Raw genomic sequence first — 18341 nt, forward strand, 5'->3', positions numbered from 1 at the left:
TAGAGAAGAGCGCAATGTTGCGTTCCGTGAAGCTAGAGCTGCCTTCAAACGAGCTATCAAGCAGAGCAAGGCGAACTGTTACAAGGAGCTATGCCAGGAAGCCGACACTAACCCCTGGGGAAATGCCTACCGCATCATAATGGCAAAGCTGAAGGGCCCAATGACGCCAGTCGAAATGTGCCCAGACAAACTGAAGGGTATCGTGGAGGGCTTGTTTCCAAAACACGATACAACAACGTGGCCACCTACGCCGTACAGCGAGGGCGATGCGGAATTTGGCGTAAACCGACTGGTCTCCAACGACGAGCTCGTTGCCGTGGCGAAAGCATTGAAGGTGAAGAAGGCTCCCGGTCCGGATGGAATCCCCAACGTGGCGTTGAAAGCAGCGATCCTGGAGTATCCTGATATTTTCAGGTCAGTGTTGCAGAAATGCCTGGAGGAAGGCATCTTTCCGGATATATGGAAGGTCCAAAAACTAGTGCTGCTGCCAAAACCAGGGAAGCAGCCGGGAGATCCAGCATCGTACAGGCCGATCCGTCTGTTGGATACGCTCGGAAAACTTCTGGAGAGGATTATCCTTAACCGGCTGACCGAGTATACCGAAAGTGTGAGAGGGCTGTCCACGATGCAGTTCGGCTTCCGCAAGGAAAAATCGACGGTTGACGCAATTCGGACCGTCGTTGAGATGGCGGAAAGGGCATCCTTACAAAAGCGGAGAGGAGATCGCTACTGCGCCGTGGTAACGATAGACGTTAAAAACGCGTTTTACAGCGCCAGTTGGGAAGCTATCGCCGTAGCCCTGCATAATATGCGGGTCCCCGACTATTTGTGTAGGATTCTAAAGAACTATTTCCAGAATAGAGTCCTTGTGTACGAAACCAACGTAGGGCAGAGGTCGTTTAGAGTGACAGCAGGTGTTCCACAGGGGTCAATACTTGGCCCAACGCTCTGGAACGCAATGTACAATGGTCTGTTAACACTGAAGCTTCCGGCAGGTGTCATTATCGTAGGGTTCGCAGACGACGTTGTCTTGGCGGTATCTGGCGAATCAATCGATGAAGTCAAAGTGCTGGTATCGGAGGCAATCGACACAGTCGAAAGATGGATGAATGGAGTGAAGCTGCAGATAGCCCATCACAAGACAGAAGTGCTCGTAGTCAGTAACCGCAAAGCAGTGCAAAGGTTGGAGATCACGATCGGAGAGGAGAGAATTTCATCGCAGCGCGCTTTGAAGCACCTGGGCGTGATGGTCGATGACCGCTTAAACTTTAACGCGCATGTTGACTACGCCTGCGAAAAGGCGGCACACAGTAGCGAGGATTATGCCAAACGCGGGCGGTCCAAGAAGCAGTAGGAGGCGCCTCTTGGCAAATGTTGCAACCTCAATACTTAGGTATGCAGTGCCAGCCTGGGCTCCGGCGCTAAAAACGAAGAGAAACCGTGGAAAGCTGGGCAGTGTGTTCCGGCTCATGGCTATGAGAGTCGCGAGTGCCTACAGAACAATCTCGTCGGAGGCTGTATGCGTTATCGCTGGGATGATGCCCATCTGTATCACCCTAGAGGAAGACGTCGAGTGCTATCGGCGGAGTAACGCAAGGAATACGAGAGCAGCTGCTAGAATTGACTCGCTGGTGAAGTGGCAACAAGAGTGGGACAATGCGGCGAACGGAAGGTGGACCCATCGACTGATCCCAAATGTGTCGGCGTGGGTGAACAGGAAGCATGGGGAGGTGAACTTCCATCTGACGCAGTTTCTGTCCGGGCATGGCTGTTTCCGAAAGTACCTGTTTCGATTCGGTCACGCGTCTTCCCCTCTGTGTCCGGAGTGTGTGAACGTGGAGGAAACACCGGCGCACGTCGTCTTCGAATGCCCTAGGTTCTCGGAGATGCGCAGGGATATGCGCGGCCTGACGGTCGACAACATTGCCGGAGAGATGTGTCGCCACGAAGACACGTGGAACGCTGTCGACAGAGCAGTAACGGGGATGCTGTGCGCGCTGCAAAGGAAGTGGCGCGAAGACCAGAGAGCGCAGGACCGCGATCCGGGTAGGCATGATCCACCGCCGGGGACATGACTGAGTCGTCCGTAACGTGGCACCGGTTTTGGTCGTCAGAGCGCCGGTGAACCGGAAGTCTTCCACCAACCGGAATCGCCGGGCCGACTTTGGCACCATACTGGTCGGAATGAAAACATCGGTGTCGAGAGAACTTCCACTGTCGGGGACTTTCTCTGTCGGAGTAGGCTAGGTCCGTCCACCGCCGGGGACTAGACCGAGTAATCCGCGAAAAAGCACCGGAGCTTGGTCGTCGGGGCGCCTGTGAACCGGAAGCCAGTCTCCAACCGGAATCGCAGGACCGACCTTGGCACCAGCCTGGGAAGTATCGGTAACGGAAGAAGTTTCAGTGTCGGGGAACTCTTCGTCGGATAGGGTAGATCCACCGTCGGAGACTATCCGAGTCGTGTGCGAAAAGCTGGACGAAAAAGTGGAGTGGCACCGAAAGAGCACTGTTCGGAGCAAGTTAGCAGCATCTAGAATAACAAATTTGGTGTATGTTTGTACCAACTGTGTCGCTGAATGGCGCTAGGTTAGGTACGAACACAAAAATGATTAGAATAACAAATTAAAAAGCGAAGAAAAGTGCATGAGCACAGAAGAAGGAGAGCGCATGAGCGCATTGCCCCCCCTGAAGCAGTCGCGTCAGTGGTACCAGGGGGATCGAGGCAAGTAGCAGAGCTTTTCCAATCGGTTTTCTCTGCTGAGGGTGGTAGGGAGGAAAAAAACACACACACACACACACACACACACACACACACACACACGCGCGCGCGCACACACACACAGGATCCGAATGCCTTGCGTGGTATTAGAATAACAAATTGTGTGTATGTTGTACCTATGTGTCGCTGAATGGCGATATGTTAGGTACTAACATTAGAACGTGTAGAATAACAAATTTGAAACTAAGTATGTTGTCCACTTAATGGCGAGCCAACACCAACCGGAGTAAGCAAAATACGAGACGTGTATGAGTACAGATTAGGAGCGACAAAAAGTGCATGAGCACAGTAGCAGAAGAGTGCATGAGCGCATTGCCCCCCCTGAAGCAGTCGCATATCAGTGGTACCAGGGGGATCGAGGCATCAAGGTGTAGCAGAGTTTTTCCAATCGGTTTTCTCTGCTGGGGAATTTGGGAGGAAAAAAACACACACACACACACACACACACACACACACACACACACACACACACACACAGCGGGGCAGCAGGGACAGGAGTCCAGGGGCTTGACGAATCCCCCCTTCTGCGAGTCGGGTGGCAGCTTAGGAGTTCATCATAAGCGAAAATCGTTCGCACATCCGTGTGGATTACCACCTTTGGCTCTTCCTTCGGGGAGTGACCGAGCTTCTGGTTTCCAGACAGCTCAAGCAGAGGATGCCTAGGATGTGGCGGGGTTTCAACAGTGGGCTCTGTTGGATCTCCATAAAAAGCCACACATCCGCAAGCAACTCTGTGCAAGCGACCTGGCACCGCTTCCAAAGTGCCTTAGCCCAAATACTCGGAGTGCCAACCGGCACATCAGGATCGATGCCAGTAACATCCTGATTATGGCATACTGGTCAAAGCAAACGACAACGGACTACGGATTACGCATAGGATGACGACAATGGGCTGACATTCGTGCCATTCTGCTCCCTGAGTAAGGAAGGGTGATACCTGCTTGAAACGGCGAGTGGGTTAATGGTGCGTCTGCCTCCGTCCCGGTAAAACCTTGGCAGGCCTCCGGATACGTTCTTCATCTGTCCATCAATTTTGATGGGTACTAGGCTCGGATGTAACACACCCGACTTACGCTGATCTGGCTCTGAACACGGACCCCATGAAGGTACGTGTTCAACCCTCGCTTGGCCTCCCTGATACATAGTCAACCAAGAGATCATGAAAGCGACTATGTGCAGCAGGTGGAGATAGCGGCTCGGAGGGGGGACCCAACAACATGGAAGGAGAAAACAAGAATAACAGCGGAAAGGTGGCGAATCCGTTCGCCAGAGGAGGATTGATGAGGTCTCCTCAGCAAAGAGAAGAAGCGGAACAGCATTCTGGCAACACTGCTGTATAGTTGATACGTACTTTGTTTCGCTAACTTTTTTTCCGTTAAATTATAGAGTGTAAAGTTTCACATAAATTATATATCTTCATTTGTTAAAACCGTGAGTAGTGTCTTTTTGCTCGTTTATGAATCAGTTTAAGAGATTTTGCGTCAAAAATTGATAAATTGGCTTCGTAAATTAAACGGTGTGATATGCTATCAGAAGGTGCCATAGCTTAGATAGTTTTGGTAATGCTGTGCTTGTATTGTTGACTGCTGCTGTTGTTGTTGCTGTATTGCTGGTCGTATGCTCTGTAGCCCGCAATTAAATTATAAGTGGTGTATGGGTGCTACTGATTTCCATTCAAATAGGGCGCGCAAAGTGGTTCTATCTTTTGAACAGGAGCGAAATATATGTGGAGTATTCTGTTTTCAGATTTAGCGAAAATCTAACGAACGGGCGTCTTACACAATCTTGCCGTTGGTTCGTGCTTGGTGTACTGGTGCTGAAGTAGTTGGATTAGTAGCACACACTGTGGTTCTGTTACGGATGAAACGCATGTCTGAGTATCTCTAATTCAATAGTTAGATTTAGCGAAATTCTACGAACGGGCGTCGTACACAATCTTGCCGTTGGTTCGTGCTTGGTGTATTGGTGCTGAAGTAGTCAGAATAGTAGCACACTGGGGGCTTCTGTTATCTGGTAAGAGAGAGTTCGGCTGCATGCTATCTTGCATGCGAGTTTGACTGGCTATTGCTAGGTATGCAGATGAAGCAATATTTGAATGAATGAGGATATCACTCTATATACATGTTCAGTCCATGCAGGTGCCACAAAAAGTCTTGCGAACTATCATACAGTTGCCTCATACGTAGCATGTTAGCAGCAATACATTTTATTATCAATTGGCTATGAAAAGTTATTGGCTCTCTGATATCATATATTTTCCCTGATATTATACATTCCCTTTTAGCCAAATTTGAACGCTGAACTGATTTGTAATCTTTGTTGTTAAATTCGTTTGATTGGTGTGTGTAACTGTTCATTTATAATTTGCAGCAGTGTATAACATTGTGGATTGATTTTTGGATCTGTTTTCTGTTTTCTGTAGAATTAAATTCGTACAATGGAGGGCGAAGGTAGCATTTGCGTCGAGTGCAAAAAGGTCGAAAAAGATGCCAGCAAAATGATAACTTGCATGTACTGTTTTACTGAGGCGCATTTCAAATGCCGTAATTTGCTTGGACATGCGGCGAGACGTTTGAAAGATAAAATGTACTTTTGTTCACACAATTGCTCTAGCATTTACCAACGAATCACTGAAATGCAAAATCATAAGTCTTCCATAGTAGAAACGCTTGCTGCGGAGCTTAAGGGGGCGGTTTCCAGTGCTGTCTCCGTGGAGATGAAAAATGTTAGGACTGAGGTACATCAGATCACAACTGCGATAGAGAGATCACAGCAATTTTTGTCCGACAAGTTTGAGACTATAGTGACAGATTTTCAGGAGCTAAAGAAGGAAAATGAGGGATTGAAGCAGGAAATTGATAGACTGAAACATACGCAACATACATTGTCGAAAACCGTTCACAAACTCGAACACAGCGTAGATAAAAGTGCTCGTGAAGCGAATTGCAATAACGCTGTAGTTCTCGGGGTTCCATTCTGTCCTGGGGAAGATACGCTAGGAATCACTCGTAACATAATTGATTGCTATGGTTCGAATGTCGGCGCTGAGGCGATTGTGTCAGCCGATAGGCTTGGTGGAAAAAACAAATCCAAAAATGCACTCATCCCTATTCGCGTCTTGTTCAAGGACGGTAATACGAAAGAAACGGTGTTTAGTAAAAAGAAGGAATACGGAAAGTTACTTTCTTCTGTGGTCGATAGTAGCTATCTTGTAAATGGTAAACCAACTTCGATTACAATACGCGATGAGTTGACTCCGTTGTCATTAGAGTTGTTAAGTCAGATGCGCGAATATCAAGAAAAACTTAAAATCAAGTACGTGTGGACTAGCAGAGGCGGTAATGTTTTAGTTAAGAAGACTGAGCACTCAAAACCGGAAATGATTAAAACAAGGGATGATTTGTATGAGCTAGTAAATCGGTACAGCAACAGCTCACCGGTTAGGGACACTCCATCACCTAAAAGGAAGTGCAACAATAGCAGTAACAATTAGTTTAAAAAAGTTTTATTTTTGTTTATTTTGTCTTTTTAGTATTCGTTTTATGTAAAATGGCTAATGTAATAAATGTCTATCATGAATGTATCGATGACTTTAATTTAAATTATCCGGAAAGTGTTGATGATCAGTTTCGAATCGCTCAATGGAATATTAGAGGGAAGAATAATTTTCAGAAATTTGATAATATTGTCTTATTTTTAGATAATGTCCATGTTTCAATTGATGTTCTTGTTGTTAGTGAAACGTGGTTGAAGGCAAGCAATTGTGGTTTATATAAAATACCTGGGTTTACTCCTGTTTTTTCTTGTCGTGAAACTTCGTCCGGTGGCCTTGCTGTTTATGTTAAAAATGGGTTAAGGTTTAAAGTTATAAAAAATGTTGTTTTGGATGGTTTTCATATGATTCATATTGAAATTAAAAGAAATGGACTTGACTACGAAGTTGTTGGATTGTACAGACCACCATCCTTTGATTTTAACAAGTTTTACGACGAATTGGAGAATATACTATCTGTTCAAAACAGCCGTTCACGTTTTTTGGTTGGTGATATGAATATTCCTGTTAATTTATCTAATAACAATGTTGTGATACGTTATAAAAATCTCTTAGAATCTTATAATTATTACTGTTCGAATACGTTTGTAACTCGTCCAACAAGCAAAAATATCTTAGACCACCTTATATGTAGCAGTGACGTTTTGAGTAGCATGAGAAATGATACAATTTATACAGATGTTAGTGATCATTTACCTGTAGTTTCCTCGCTCAAGCTCATTAAGCCAAAGGAGTTTACTGTTCTGACAAGAAAAGTTATTGATAAAACTAAATTACATGATCTTTTTAAACAGTTTTTGGATGGTTTCAATTGTAGTGATGATGTAAATGGTTCAATCAAATCTATTACAGATACGTACAATTGTATTCTGGAACAATGTACGAAAATTAAACGTGAGCAAGTAAACTTTAAAACAAAGCATTGTCCTTGGATAAACTATTACGTGTGGCAGTGGATAAAACTTAAACATAAATACCTTAAAAAATTAAAAAACGATCCTCAAAATGAACATTTGAAAAATATGCTTAAACATGTGAGCAAAAAAACTGATAATGCAAAGAAAAAATGTAAAACTGATTATTATCGACAATTATTGGAAAGCACCTGTCATGCTAAAATGTGGAAAAACTTGAATGAAATTATGGGACGTTCTAAACAAAAGGCTCCTTTTGAGCTAGAAATTGATGGACTCAAAACATCTAATAATGCAGAGGTATGTGAAATTTTCAACAATTTTTTTGCTCAAATTGGCTCTAACCTTGCCGCAAAAATACCAAAATCTAATGTAAATCCTTTGAGTAATGTTACCAGAGTAAACCCGTCAATATTTCTAAGACCTGCGAATGTAAATGAAGTAATGGAAATAATTAATGACCTCAATGTTAATAAAAGTTGTGGTCCAGATAATTTCCCTGCTACTGTTATTAAAACCAATGCAACAGTATTTTCAAATATTTTTGTTGATCTCTTTGATAAAATTTTAGTGCAAGGTGAATATCCCGATTGTCTCAAAATAGCAAAAGTGACACCTGTTTTTAAGTCAGGAAATTCGTCTGATCCTAGTAACTTTCGACCTATTTCTACTCTCTCTGTTTTTAGTAAAGTTTTTGAAAAATTATTGGTGAACAGATTGGTAAATTTCATAACTCAAAACAATATTTTATATAAGTATCAATACGGGTTTAGGAAAGGGAGTAGTACAACAACAGCGACAGTAGAACTTGTCGAGTTTTTGCTTAACAAAATTGAGAGTAAATGTCTAGTTGGAGGGCTTTTTATTGACTTGAAAAAAGCCTTTGACACGCTGAATCACAACATTTTGCTTCAAAAGCTGGAATATTATGGGTTTCGGGGCGTGGCTAACGACGTAATTAGAAGTTATTTGACAAACAGGCAACAATACGTAGCTATCGAAGCGTCTCAAAGCTCGCTAAAACCATTGAATGTCGGAGTGCCTCAGGGTAGTAATATAGGGCCTCTACTATTTCTGATTTACATCAATGATCTAGGAGATTTACAACTTGAAGGCATCCCAAGATTATTCGCTGATGATACAGCAATTTTCTATCCCAATCATAATATTTCCTCGATTATTATGAGCATGAATAATGATTTACACATTCTAATGAGGTATTTTGATTCCAACCTGTTATCTTTAAATTTATCTAAAACAAAATACATGATATTTCACTCTCCGCGCAAAAAAGTTCCCTCACATTCAAATCCGTTTATTGGACAGACAACTATTGAAAAAGTACTAAGTTTTAAATATCTTGGTTTAGTATTAGATGATAATCTTTCTTGGGGTAGTCATTTAGAACATATTCAAAGAAAAATCTCATCCCTTTGTGGTTTGATGTACCGTGTTAGACCTTTTGTCCCTCGCAATGCACTTCTAAAGTTTTATTTTGGTTGCATTCATTCCCATCTACAATACCTTGTGATTGTTTGGGGTCATGCCAGTAAATCCAAGCTTCAAAAGCTTCAAGTTTTGCACAACAGGTGTCTTAAAATAATTTATTCATTGCCTCTGTTGTATTCAACATCCAATCTTTATAGCACATTAACGCATAGAGTACTACCAGTACGAGGATTGTGTGAACTTCAGTCTTGTTTGTTTATATATGACGTGATAAAAAATCCCAATATGCACCACAACTTGACTCTACGTACGAGAATTCATGGTCACTACACAAGACATGCCAATAACTTAGTAAGATCTAGAGCTTTTAGCAATCTCGGTCAAATGCGAATATCCTTCTATGGTCCTTCGGCCTACAACGTACTTCCTGAGCGTTTGAAACTGATAAATAGTAGAATACTCTTCAAAACTAGTTTAAAACAGTTTTACAGATCCAAAATTAATTCATTCTTAGTATAATCCAAAATTAATTCATTCTTAGTATAAAATCGTATCAACTGCCAGTTTATTATTATAAAATACACTCTATAATATGTACAAACAATATCAATTAAATTAGTATATTAGTTATGTCTCCGGGATCCCTTAAAAGGAAATTATTTCCACTGGGAATCCCTTGTTTGATTTATTTTTGTTAATTGTTTCCATCATTTTCCTGCACACACCAATAAGTTTATGTAGTTCTATTTGTATTGAAAATTAGATGAGTCCATTACCAGGGGGCTCACAAAGAGAGCTTTTTGGTGTGGGGGTGAGTGGTGGGTCATCTAAAAAAAAAAAAAAAAAAAAAAAAAAAAAAAAACAGCAACAAGAAGCGTTCTTGCAGCGAAGCGCGGTACACGAACATAATCACAGTGTACAACAGGAGCAACAGCAGCAGCAACAAATGGTGGCCCAAGAGCAACAGCAGCAGCTGCCGACGAATAGCGGATGGGGCGTGCCCCAGCAACATCCGAAGGTTCTAGTGGCGAAGAACTGGGCGGAAGAGCTCCACGAATTCGTCGACAAGAAACACAATGTGCACAAGGACATCAAGGAGCTGGTGTTAAAGATCCGGAGAGCTCTTGGATCAGCCGTCAAGGAGTGGACCAACGTGTTGCAGAGAGCGGAAATAGCCGAAAGCGAATTGGCATCGACGAAAAACGCTCTCGCTGCTAAAACGCTGCAACAGCAAACACCGAGAACAGTCCCGGGAAACCTCGGCAAGAAGGAGAAACTAGCGCGAACGGAAAACACACCGATGTCTGCGACAAAGAGACACCGATCCTCGCCAGGAGATGAAAGGCCAGGAGGCTCTAAAAGGCAGAGAGACAATCTGCGCAAGCGATTGGCCGCCGCAGAGGCAGAACAGGTCGGTGTCGGCAACAGAGAGACCCAGTGGCAGACTGTGCAAAGAAAGGGCAAGGCAAAGCAGACGAACGCAGGCGCAAGACCAAAAGTAATTAGGAGAAGCGTCAAAAAGAAGGGCGAAGCGATTGTGGTGAAGACCCGTGAGGAAAGTTACCTCGAGGTTCTACGTACCATAAGAACGGCTCCGGAGCTTAAGGACTTCGGCGCGGACGTACAAAAAGTCAGGCGCACACGGTCTGGAGAAATGATCTTCGAGCTGAAAAAGGACTCGAAGAACAAGAGCTCTTCGTATAAGGAGCTTGCAGCGAGCGTCGTGGGAGACACTGCGCAGGTCCGAGCTGTTACGCCAGAAGTGGTTCTGCAATGCGTCGACATAGACGAGATAACTACGGCGGAAGAAGTAAAAACTGCAATTAAGGAGCAAATGGAGATAGGAGACGTTGAAATGTCAGTCCGACTAAGAAGGGGACCTTCCGGGACGCAGGTTGCGGCTATCAAGCTCCCGGTGAATGCTGCCGACAAGGCGTTGCGAATTGGCAAAGTGAAAGTCGGGTTTTCAGAATGCCCACTGCGGGTTTCTCAGCAACCGGAGATATGCTTCAGATGCCAAGAGTTTGGACATCTGGCACGGAACTGCCGTGGACCAGATAGATCGAAACTGTGCAGGAGATGCGGAGATGAAGGTCATAAAGCACAAGAGTGTAAGAAGCCACCAAAGTGCATCATCTGTGAAAACGAGGGGCGCAGGGACCACTTTACTGGTGGCCCAAAATGTCCAACATTCAAACAGGCGATGTCCGGTAAATCGCAGTGGAGGTAGTGCAAATAAATCTCAACCACTGTGATACCGCGCAGCAACTGCTGTGCCAATCCACGAAGGAAGCGAAGTGCGACGTAGCAATCATCTCGGATCCGTACCGTATCCCATCCGGAAATGGTAACTGGGTAGCAGATGAAGCTGGAACCGCTGCGATTTGGACGGTTGGAAGATATCCCCTGCAGGAAGTGGTGTATCGCGCGATAGAGGGTTTCGTTATAGCCAAGGTTAACGGCGTCTACATATGTAGATGCTATGCACCTCCACGCTGGACGATAGAGCGGTTCAATCAGGTGCTGGACCAAATATTGGAGAAACTTGGCGACAGGAGGCCAGTCATCATTGCCGGCGATTTTAATGCCTGGGCAGTTGAGTGGGGTAGCCGCCTCACAAACCCCAGAGGATGGAGCCTGCTGGAAACAGTATCCAGACTGAACTTAGTTCTAGCCAACGAAGGATCCACAAGCACCTATCGAAGAGAAGGCAGAGAGTCTATCATCGACGTGACGTTCTGTAGTCCGACTGTAGTGAGAAGTATGAATTGGAGAGTCAGCGAAGATTATACGCATAGTGATCACCAAGCGATCCGATACCGTCTTGGAGAACGGGTACAGACGGCGGCACGTGGGGATGATTCCAAAGGGCGGAAGTGGAGAACAGAAGCATTCGATGAAGAAGTGTTCGCAGAAGTGCTTCGGTATGAACGCAATATGCTGAACCTGAGTCCGGATGAACTGGTTTCGGTTCTCGTTCAAGCTTGCGATGCAACTATGCCGAGGAAGATACAGCCGCGGGACGTCCGCCGACCAGTCTACTGGTGGAATGGGAGGATCGCCGAACTCCGTCGGAACTGTCTTCGAGCTAGGAGAAGAATGCAACGGGCTCACACTGATGAGGAAAGGGAAGAGCGCAGACCTTTGTTCAGGGCGGCAAGAGCGGCCCTCAAAAAAGGCATCAAGCTCAGCAAAGCAGCTTGCATGCAGGAACTCTGCCGTAACGCGGACGCAAATCCATGGGGAGATGCCTACAGAGTAGCTATGTCAAGGATAAAAGGCCCAGCGACCCCACCCGAGAGGTGTCCAGAAAAGCTGAAAGCCGTAGTAGACGGACTGTTCCCTCAGCACGAGCAAACGGTCTGGCCTCCCACGCCGTATGAGGAAGTCGCCGCTGATATGGAGGAATCCCGTATTTCCAACCAGGAGCTCATCACGGTAGCGAAGAGCTTAAAACCCAAGAAAGCGCCAGGACTAGATGGCATCTCCAACTTGGTTCTGAAAACAGCAATCCAACAAAACCCGGATATGTTTCGAACCACATTGCAGAAGTGTATCGACGACGGAAACTTCCCCGATCGTTGGAAGCGGCAGAAATTGGTTCTGCTGCCGAAGCCGGGCAAGCCACCCGAAGATCCATCGGCGTATAGGCCTATATGTCTGCTGGACACGACTGGAAATCTTCTGGAGAAGGTGATCTCCAACAGACTCGGAAATTACACTGAAGGCGAGAACGGACTATCGAGGATGCAGTTCGGGTTCCGAAGAAGAAGGTGTACAGTTGACGCTATCCGGCTAGTTGCTCAAGCAGCCGATGCTGCCATGAAGCAAAAGAGAAGAGGAAATCGCTATTGTGCGATCGTCACTCTAGACGTGAAAAATGCATTCAACAGCGCTAGTTGGGAAGCAATAGCTGGATCCCTACACCGGATGAGGGTTCCCGAGTATCTCTGCAGAATACTGAAGAGCTACTTTCAGAACCGGACGTTGGTCTACGAAACGCGTGAGGGACAGAAGAGTGTAGGCATAACAGCGGGTGTTCCTCAAGGCTCTATCCTGGGCCCGATGCTGTGGAACGCGATGTACGACGAATTGCTGCAGTTAAGCTTACCAAGAGGAGTGCAAATTGTTGGGTTCGCGGATGACGTCGTGCTCATAGTAATCGGTGAGTCGCTGAACGAAGTGGAAGTACGGGCCTCGGCGGCGATAGAAATGGTCGAAAACTGGATGTGCGAGAGGAAGCTGGCATTAGCTCACCACAAAACTGAAGTGCTGATGATCAGCAACCGAAAGGCGGTACAGCATGTTAAAGTTTCAGTCGGAGAACTCACCATCGACTCGAGACGAGAAGTGAAGCATCTTGGGGTGTTGATCGACGACCGGCTAAACTTCAACAGTCATGTCGACTACGCCTGCGAGAAAGCGGCCAAAGCAATCGCAGCGTTGACCAGGATCATGTCAAACAGATCGGCAGTCAGTAGCGGTACGAGGAGACTCCTTGCCAGCGTGTCGACGTCGGTACTTCGGTACGGCGCTCCTGTCTGGGTAGCTGGACAGCTATCGAAAAGGAACTTGGCGCGGCTGAATAGCACATACAGGCTGATGGCTATGAGAGTAGCCAGTGCATACCGAACCATATCCACGGAAGCGGTCTGCATTATAGTGGGAATGATCCCCATAAAAATCGTACTGGAAGAAGACTGCGAGTGTTACAATCGCCGAGGAACGACAGGATCCCGCAAGAATGCGAGAGCTGACTCGATGAGAAAGTGGCAGCTGGACTGGGATAGCGCCGCAAACGGAAGATGGACCCATCGGCTCATTCCAAACGTTTCGGTATGCGTGGACAGAAAACACGGAGAAGTTAACTTCCATCTGACACAGTTCCTGTCAGGCCATGGTTGCTTTAGGAAGTATCTGCACCGATTCGGCCACGCAGAGTCCCCACTTTGCCCGGCCTGTCCGAACGAGGAGGAGACACCAGAGCACGTGGTATTCTACTGCCCACGGTTCATGGCGGAACGTAGCGAGATGCAAGCGAGCAGTGTTAGGACTCTGAACGCGAACAACATCATTACGGAGATGTGCCAGAACGAAGTTACGTGGAGCGCGGTGAATAGGTCAGTTGTGCAGATCATGTCGTCGTTGCAGCGAAAATGGTGAGAGGATCAGGGGATGGCTGATCGCGAACGGAGTAGGCATGATCCATCGTCGGGGACATGACCGAGTAGTTCGTGGCGTAGTACCGGTTTTAAGTCGTCGGGGCGCTGGTGAACCGGAAGCCAACCACCAACCGGAATCGCCAGACCGACCTCGGCACTTCACTGGTCGGGATTTTCGGTGTCGGGAGAACTTCCACTGCCGGGGTTGTCTCCGTCGGAGTAGGCTAGGTCCACCGCCGGGGACTAGATCGAGTAGGTCCGCGTAAAAAGCACCGGAGCTTGGTCGTCGGGGCGCCTGTGAACCGGAAGCCGACCTCAACCGGAATCGCAGAACCGACCTCGGCACCTACCCGGGAAGTTCGGTTTCGGAAGATCTTCCACTGTCGGGGAACTCTTCGTCGGAGTAGGATAGATTCACCGCCGGGGACTATCCGAGTAGTACGCGAGAGTGCTAAAGGCTACATGGTCGCTTCCAGAAGACCTGTTTTATCAGCGGAGTAGAGAACTGCATGAGGAGTGTTAGTAACCGTAATCAATCGCTAAATGGCGAACAAATTAGTACTAACACATTACTAACTGGAGCTAAATGGCTCGGCATGTGGCATGGTAAATGTGGCTAACACAGTAGAAGGTCGCTAAATGGCGACTGTTTAATCAAAATAGAATAACAAATTACACGGGAGCCAAACGGCTCAGTACGAAGACTAGAATAACTAATTGATGATGGTGCACAAGGCACATAACGCCTCCCCTCCGAAGAAATACTGCATGGTGGTACCGGAGGGGAATTTAAGGTGGAGGTGAACTAGGAGAGTGTTTTTAGTGGGTAGGCGCACATTCGAATCCCACACAGCGTCTTTAGAAGATTTTTGGACTCCTAGAATAAAAAAAAAACACACACATACACACAGACACACACAGACACACACACACACACACACACACACACACACACACACACACACACACACACACACACACACACACACACACACACACACACATACACACACACACACACACACACACACACACACACACACACACACACACACACACACACACACACACACACACACACACACACACACACACACACACACACACACACACACACACACACACACACACACACACACACACACACACACACACACACAAACAAACACACACACACACACACACACAGGGGTAGGTGAGATCCTGCTGTCTGCAACCTACGGATGCATCTGATAGGGCCTGAAGGGTAGTGATACCCTTCCTTTGCGGGCAGGTCAGATCGGGTTGCATGTGGGCATCAGTTCTTGATGTCCGCTCAGCAGTAGGGCGCGGGCGGGGTTGACCCTGCCCGCCTTCCGAGGACAAAGGGAGTGGCGAGGACCACTCGGGAAACTGGCTAAGCGCCAGCATGCTATCGTGATGGACTCTCCAGAGCGAGTCATCGATGTTCGTTTCTGCTAGGCTACGGCAGCTAACCTTGAGGGTGCGATATGCACTAGCCCTTCTCTGAAGCAATACCTTCTTGGTGGTTCCGGAGAGACGTAGGGTTTGGCGACCATAGGAATGTGTTTTAGTGGGTCGAGAAGAGAGTAGTCCTGGTTTCTACTGGCGTTATAGAAGACGGCCTTAACCCCACACTACCCTAACCTTCCTGTTAGGGTGTCTGATGAGCAGATTTATCCCCCTATGGTTTAGAAGGAAAAAACACACACACACACACACACACACACACACACACACACACACACACACACACACACACACACACACACACACACACACACACACACACACACACACACACACACACACACACACACGCATGCACACACACACACAGGGTGGCAGCTTGGGAATTCATCCTCAGCGAAAATCGTTCACACATCCGTGTGGATTACCACCTTTGGCTCTTCCTTCGGGGAGTGACCGAGCTTCTGGTTTCCAGATAGCTCAAGCAGAGGATGCCTAGGATGTGGCGGGGTTTCAACAGTGGGCTCTGTTGGATCTCCATAAAAAGCCACACATCCGCAAGCAGCTCTGTACAAGCGACCTGGTACCGCTTCCAAAGTGCCTTAGCCCAAATACTCGGAGTGCCAACCGGCACATCAGGATCGATGCCAGTAACATCCTGATTATGGCATACTGGTCAACGCAAACGACAACGGACTACGGATTATGGATCGGATGGCGATGATGGGCTGACATTCGTGCCATTCTGTTCCCTGAGTAAGGAAGGGTGACACCTACTTGAAACGGCGAGCGGGCTAACAGTACGTTTGCCTCCGTCCCGTTAAAACCTTGGCAGGCCTCCAGGTACGTTCAATACTCGCACCAACAAAGGTGGGTAGTAGGCTCAGATGGCACATTCCTGACCTACGCTGATCCGGCTCTGGACACGTACCCCATGAAGGTACGCGTTCAACCCTCGCTTGGCCTCCCTGCTTTGCAAAGATAACCAAGGGATCATAAGCGACTACTACAACGAGTGGGATAGCGGCCCGGAGTGGGGACCCAACAAAATGGAGAATCTAACGAATATCGAAGTCGAGGAGGACGCGAACGCGTTTCGAAGAAGCGAGAGGAAGCAGAGATCACCAGTGACACCGCTGGAAACCGCAGCGATCGCTACCAGTAGCACAATCCGAAGCGAGCTCCAAGGAAACCAGCAGGAGCTAGGGTCTTCGAATCAACGAGTGTTCACACCGACGCCGAAGAGCAGTGCTGCTCAAGAGTCGGGTTTAGGTGAGGTGAGGAAGAAGGTGAACGAACTGTACGAGTTTGTGAAGGACAGACAAAACGTGCACCTGAAAATTAAGCAGATGGTGACGAACATTAAATCTGCTGTTATAGCTGCCGAACGAGAGCAAAAGGCACTCAGATTGAGAGCTGAAACAGCTGAAAAGGCCGTAACGGAAGCTGCAGGAAGAGCTACGGCGGAAACTCGGGAGACGCTTAAGAGTCACCGCTCGGAGAAAAGAGGTAGGGACACGCCTGGAGACGAGGAAGTCCCGAAGAAGCAGAAGAACGATCAGTCACGCGTCGACGATCAGAGAAACGATGGAAGAGACAGTGGATGGCGCACCGTTGAAAGCCAGCGAGTTGAGAAGAAAAAGCGAAAGGAAAAAATAGAAAGGAAGACGGAACCGGAAAAGAAAGATAAACTTCGGCCATCTAGGAGGAAAAGCAGAGGTGATGCCTGTTGAAGTAGGCACATATAAGCAAGTGCGATGCTAAGCATGCCATGAAATTAGTTTGTACCTTTAGAAATAAATCATCAGTTATTGTTAGACCATCAACCGAGACGGTTGTTCTTTTATTACAACTCCCCAAGAGGTTGTGGGCCCTGCGCTTGGGCATCCGTTGCCGTAGCAACCAATCAACAAGTGAAAATTTTTCTCAAGCCGAAGCCGAAATGGAGAAAGTTCAAGTTCCGAAGCTAAATGGATCGAATTACAGCAGCTGGAAGTTCAGCACCGAGCTGCTGCTGATCCGGGAGGACCTCTGGAAGTTCGTCACCAAGCCACGGCCGGAAGAAGTAGCTGCGACGGAAAACGTTCCGGTGAATGCTGCTGCCGTTGAAGCTTGGGATTCCGGAGACCAGCGTGCGCGAGCCACAATCGGTCTTTTGATGGAGAGCAACCAGCATGGCCTCATCAAACAGACGAAAACGGCACGCGAAGCATGGGACAGGCTGAAGGACCATTTCGAGAAGCCGACGCTGACATCGAAGGTATCGTATCTGCGAAGTTTGATCTCCAAACGGTACTGCGAAGGCGAGGACATGGAGAAGCACGTGCACGAAATGGAAGAAGTTTTCGAGCGCCTCTCCGTGGCAGGGCTGAAACTGGACGAAAAGTTGCAGGTTGCGCTGGTGCTGAGCAGTCTCCCGAAAACTTTCAACACTCTAACGACCGCGTTGGAGAGTCGGGCGGACGACGAGCTGACACTGGACCTCGTAAAAACCAAGCTGATCGACGAAGTGACGAAGCAGGGAAGTTTCGGCGAATCCGTTTTGAAGGCTGGATCCGGAAAGAAGGTAATCGTTTGCCACTACTGCAAAAAGCCTGGACACAAGCAGAGGGAGTGCCGGAAGCAAGCCAGTGACCAAGAATCGGACACCAAGGGCGACCAGAGAAACCGGAAGAATCCATCCAAAGCGAAGGCGGTTCGTGAGACGAATGGCAGCTGCGCTTTCACCGTGAAGGGGACCGGAAAAACTGGATGCTGGATCGTCGATTCGGGGGCGACATCACACATGTGCGCCGAACGGGATTCGTTTCTGGACCTGGATGAAACCACCCACGAAAAAGTCACTCTGGCTGACGGGACGATGACAGCTGCGAATGGCAAAGGGACGTGCGAATTGGATTGCTGCGATCTGCAAGGTAACAAACGTTCCATCACCCTTTCAGACACTTTGTTCGTGCCGAAGTTGGAGTCGAATTTGATCTCCGTGCGCAAACTCGTTGCGAAGGGCGGAAAAG

At 47.4% G+C, this 18341-nt stretch overlaps 1 protein-coding gene across 1 annotated transcript in view; it reads left to right on the top strand.

Annotated features, from left to right (window-relative positions):
* The window catches only part of LOC134292169 (uncharacterized), a 28414-nt gene extending 11354 nt beyond the window's left edge, over positions 1-17060 (top strand). Inside the window, exon 2 of the mRNA XM_062861060.1 lies at positions 15053-17060. Coding sequence (XP_062717044.1) covers positions 16377-17060 — 684 coding nt within the window. The 5' untranslated portion in view covers positions 15053-16376. The remainder of the gene's footprint in view (positions 1-15052) is intronic.
* Positions 17061-18341: the final 1281 nt, after the last annotated feature.

This window comes from Aedes albopictus, chromosome 3 (assembly GCF_035046485.1).
Source record: "Aedes albopictus strain Foshan chromosome 3, AalbF5, whole genome shotgun sequence".
Lineage (NCBI taxonomy): Eukaryota > Metazoa > Arthropoda > Insecta > Diptera > Culicidae > Aedes > Aedes albopictus.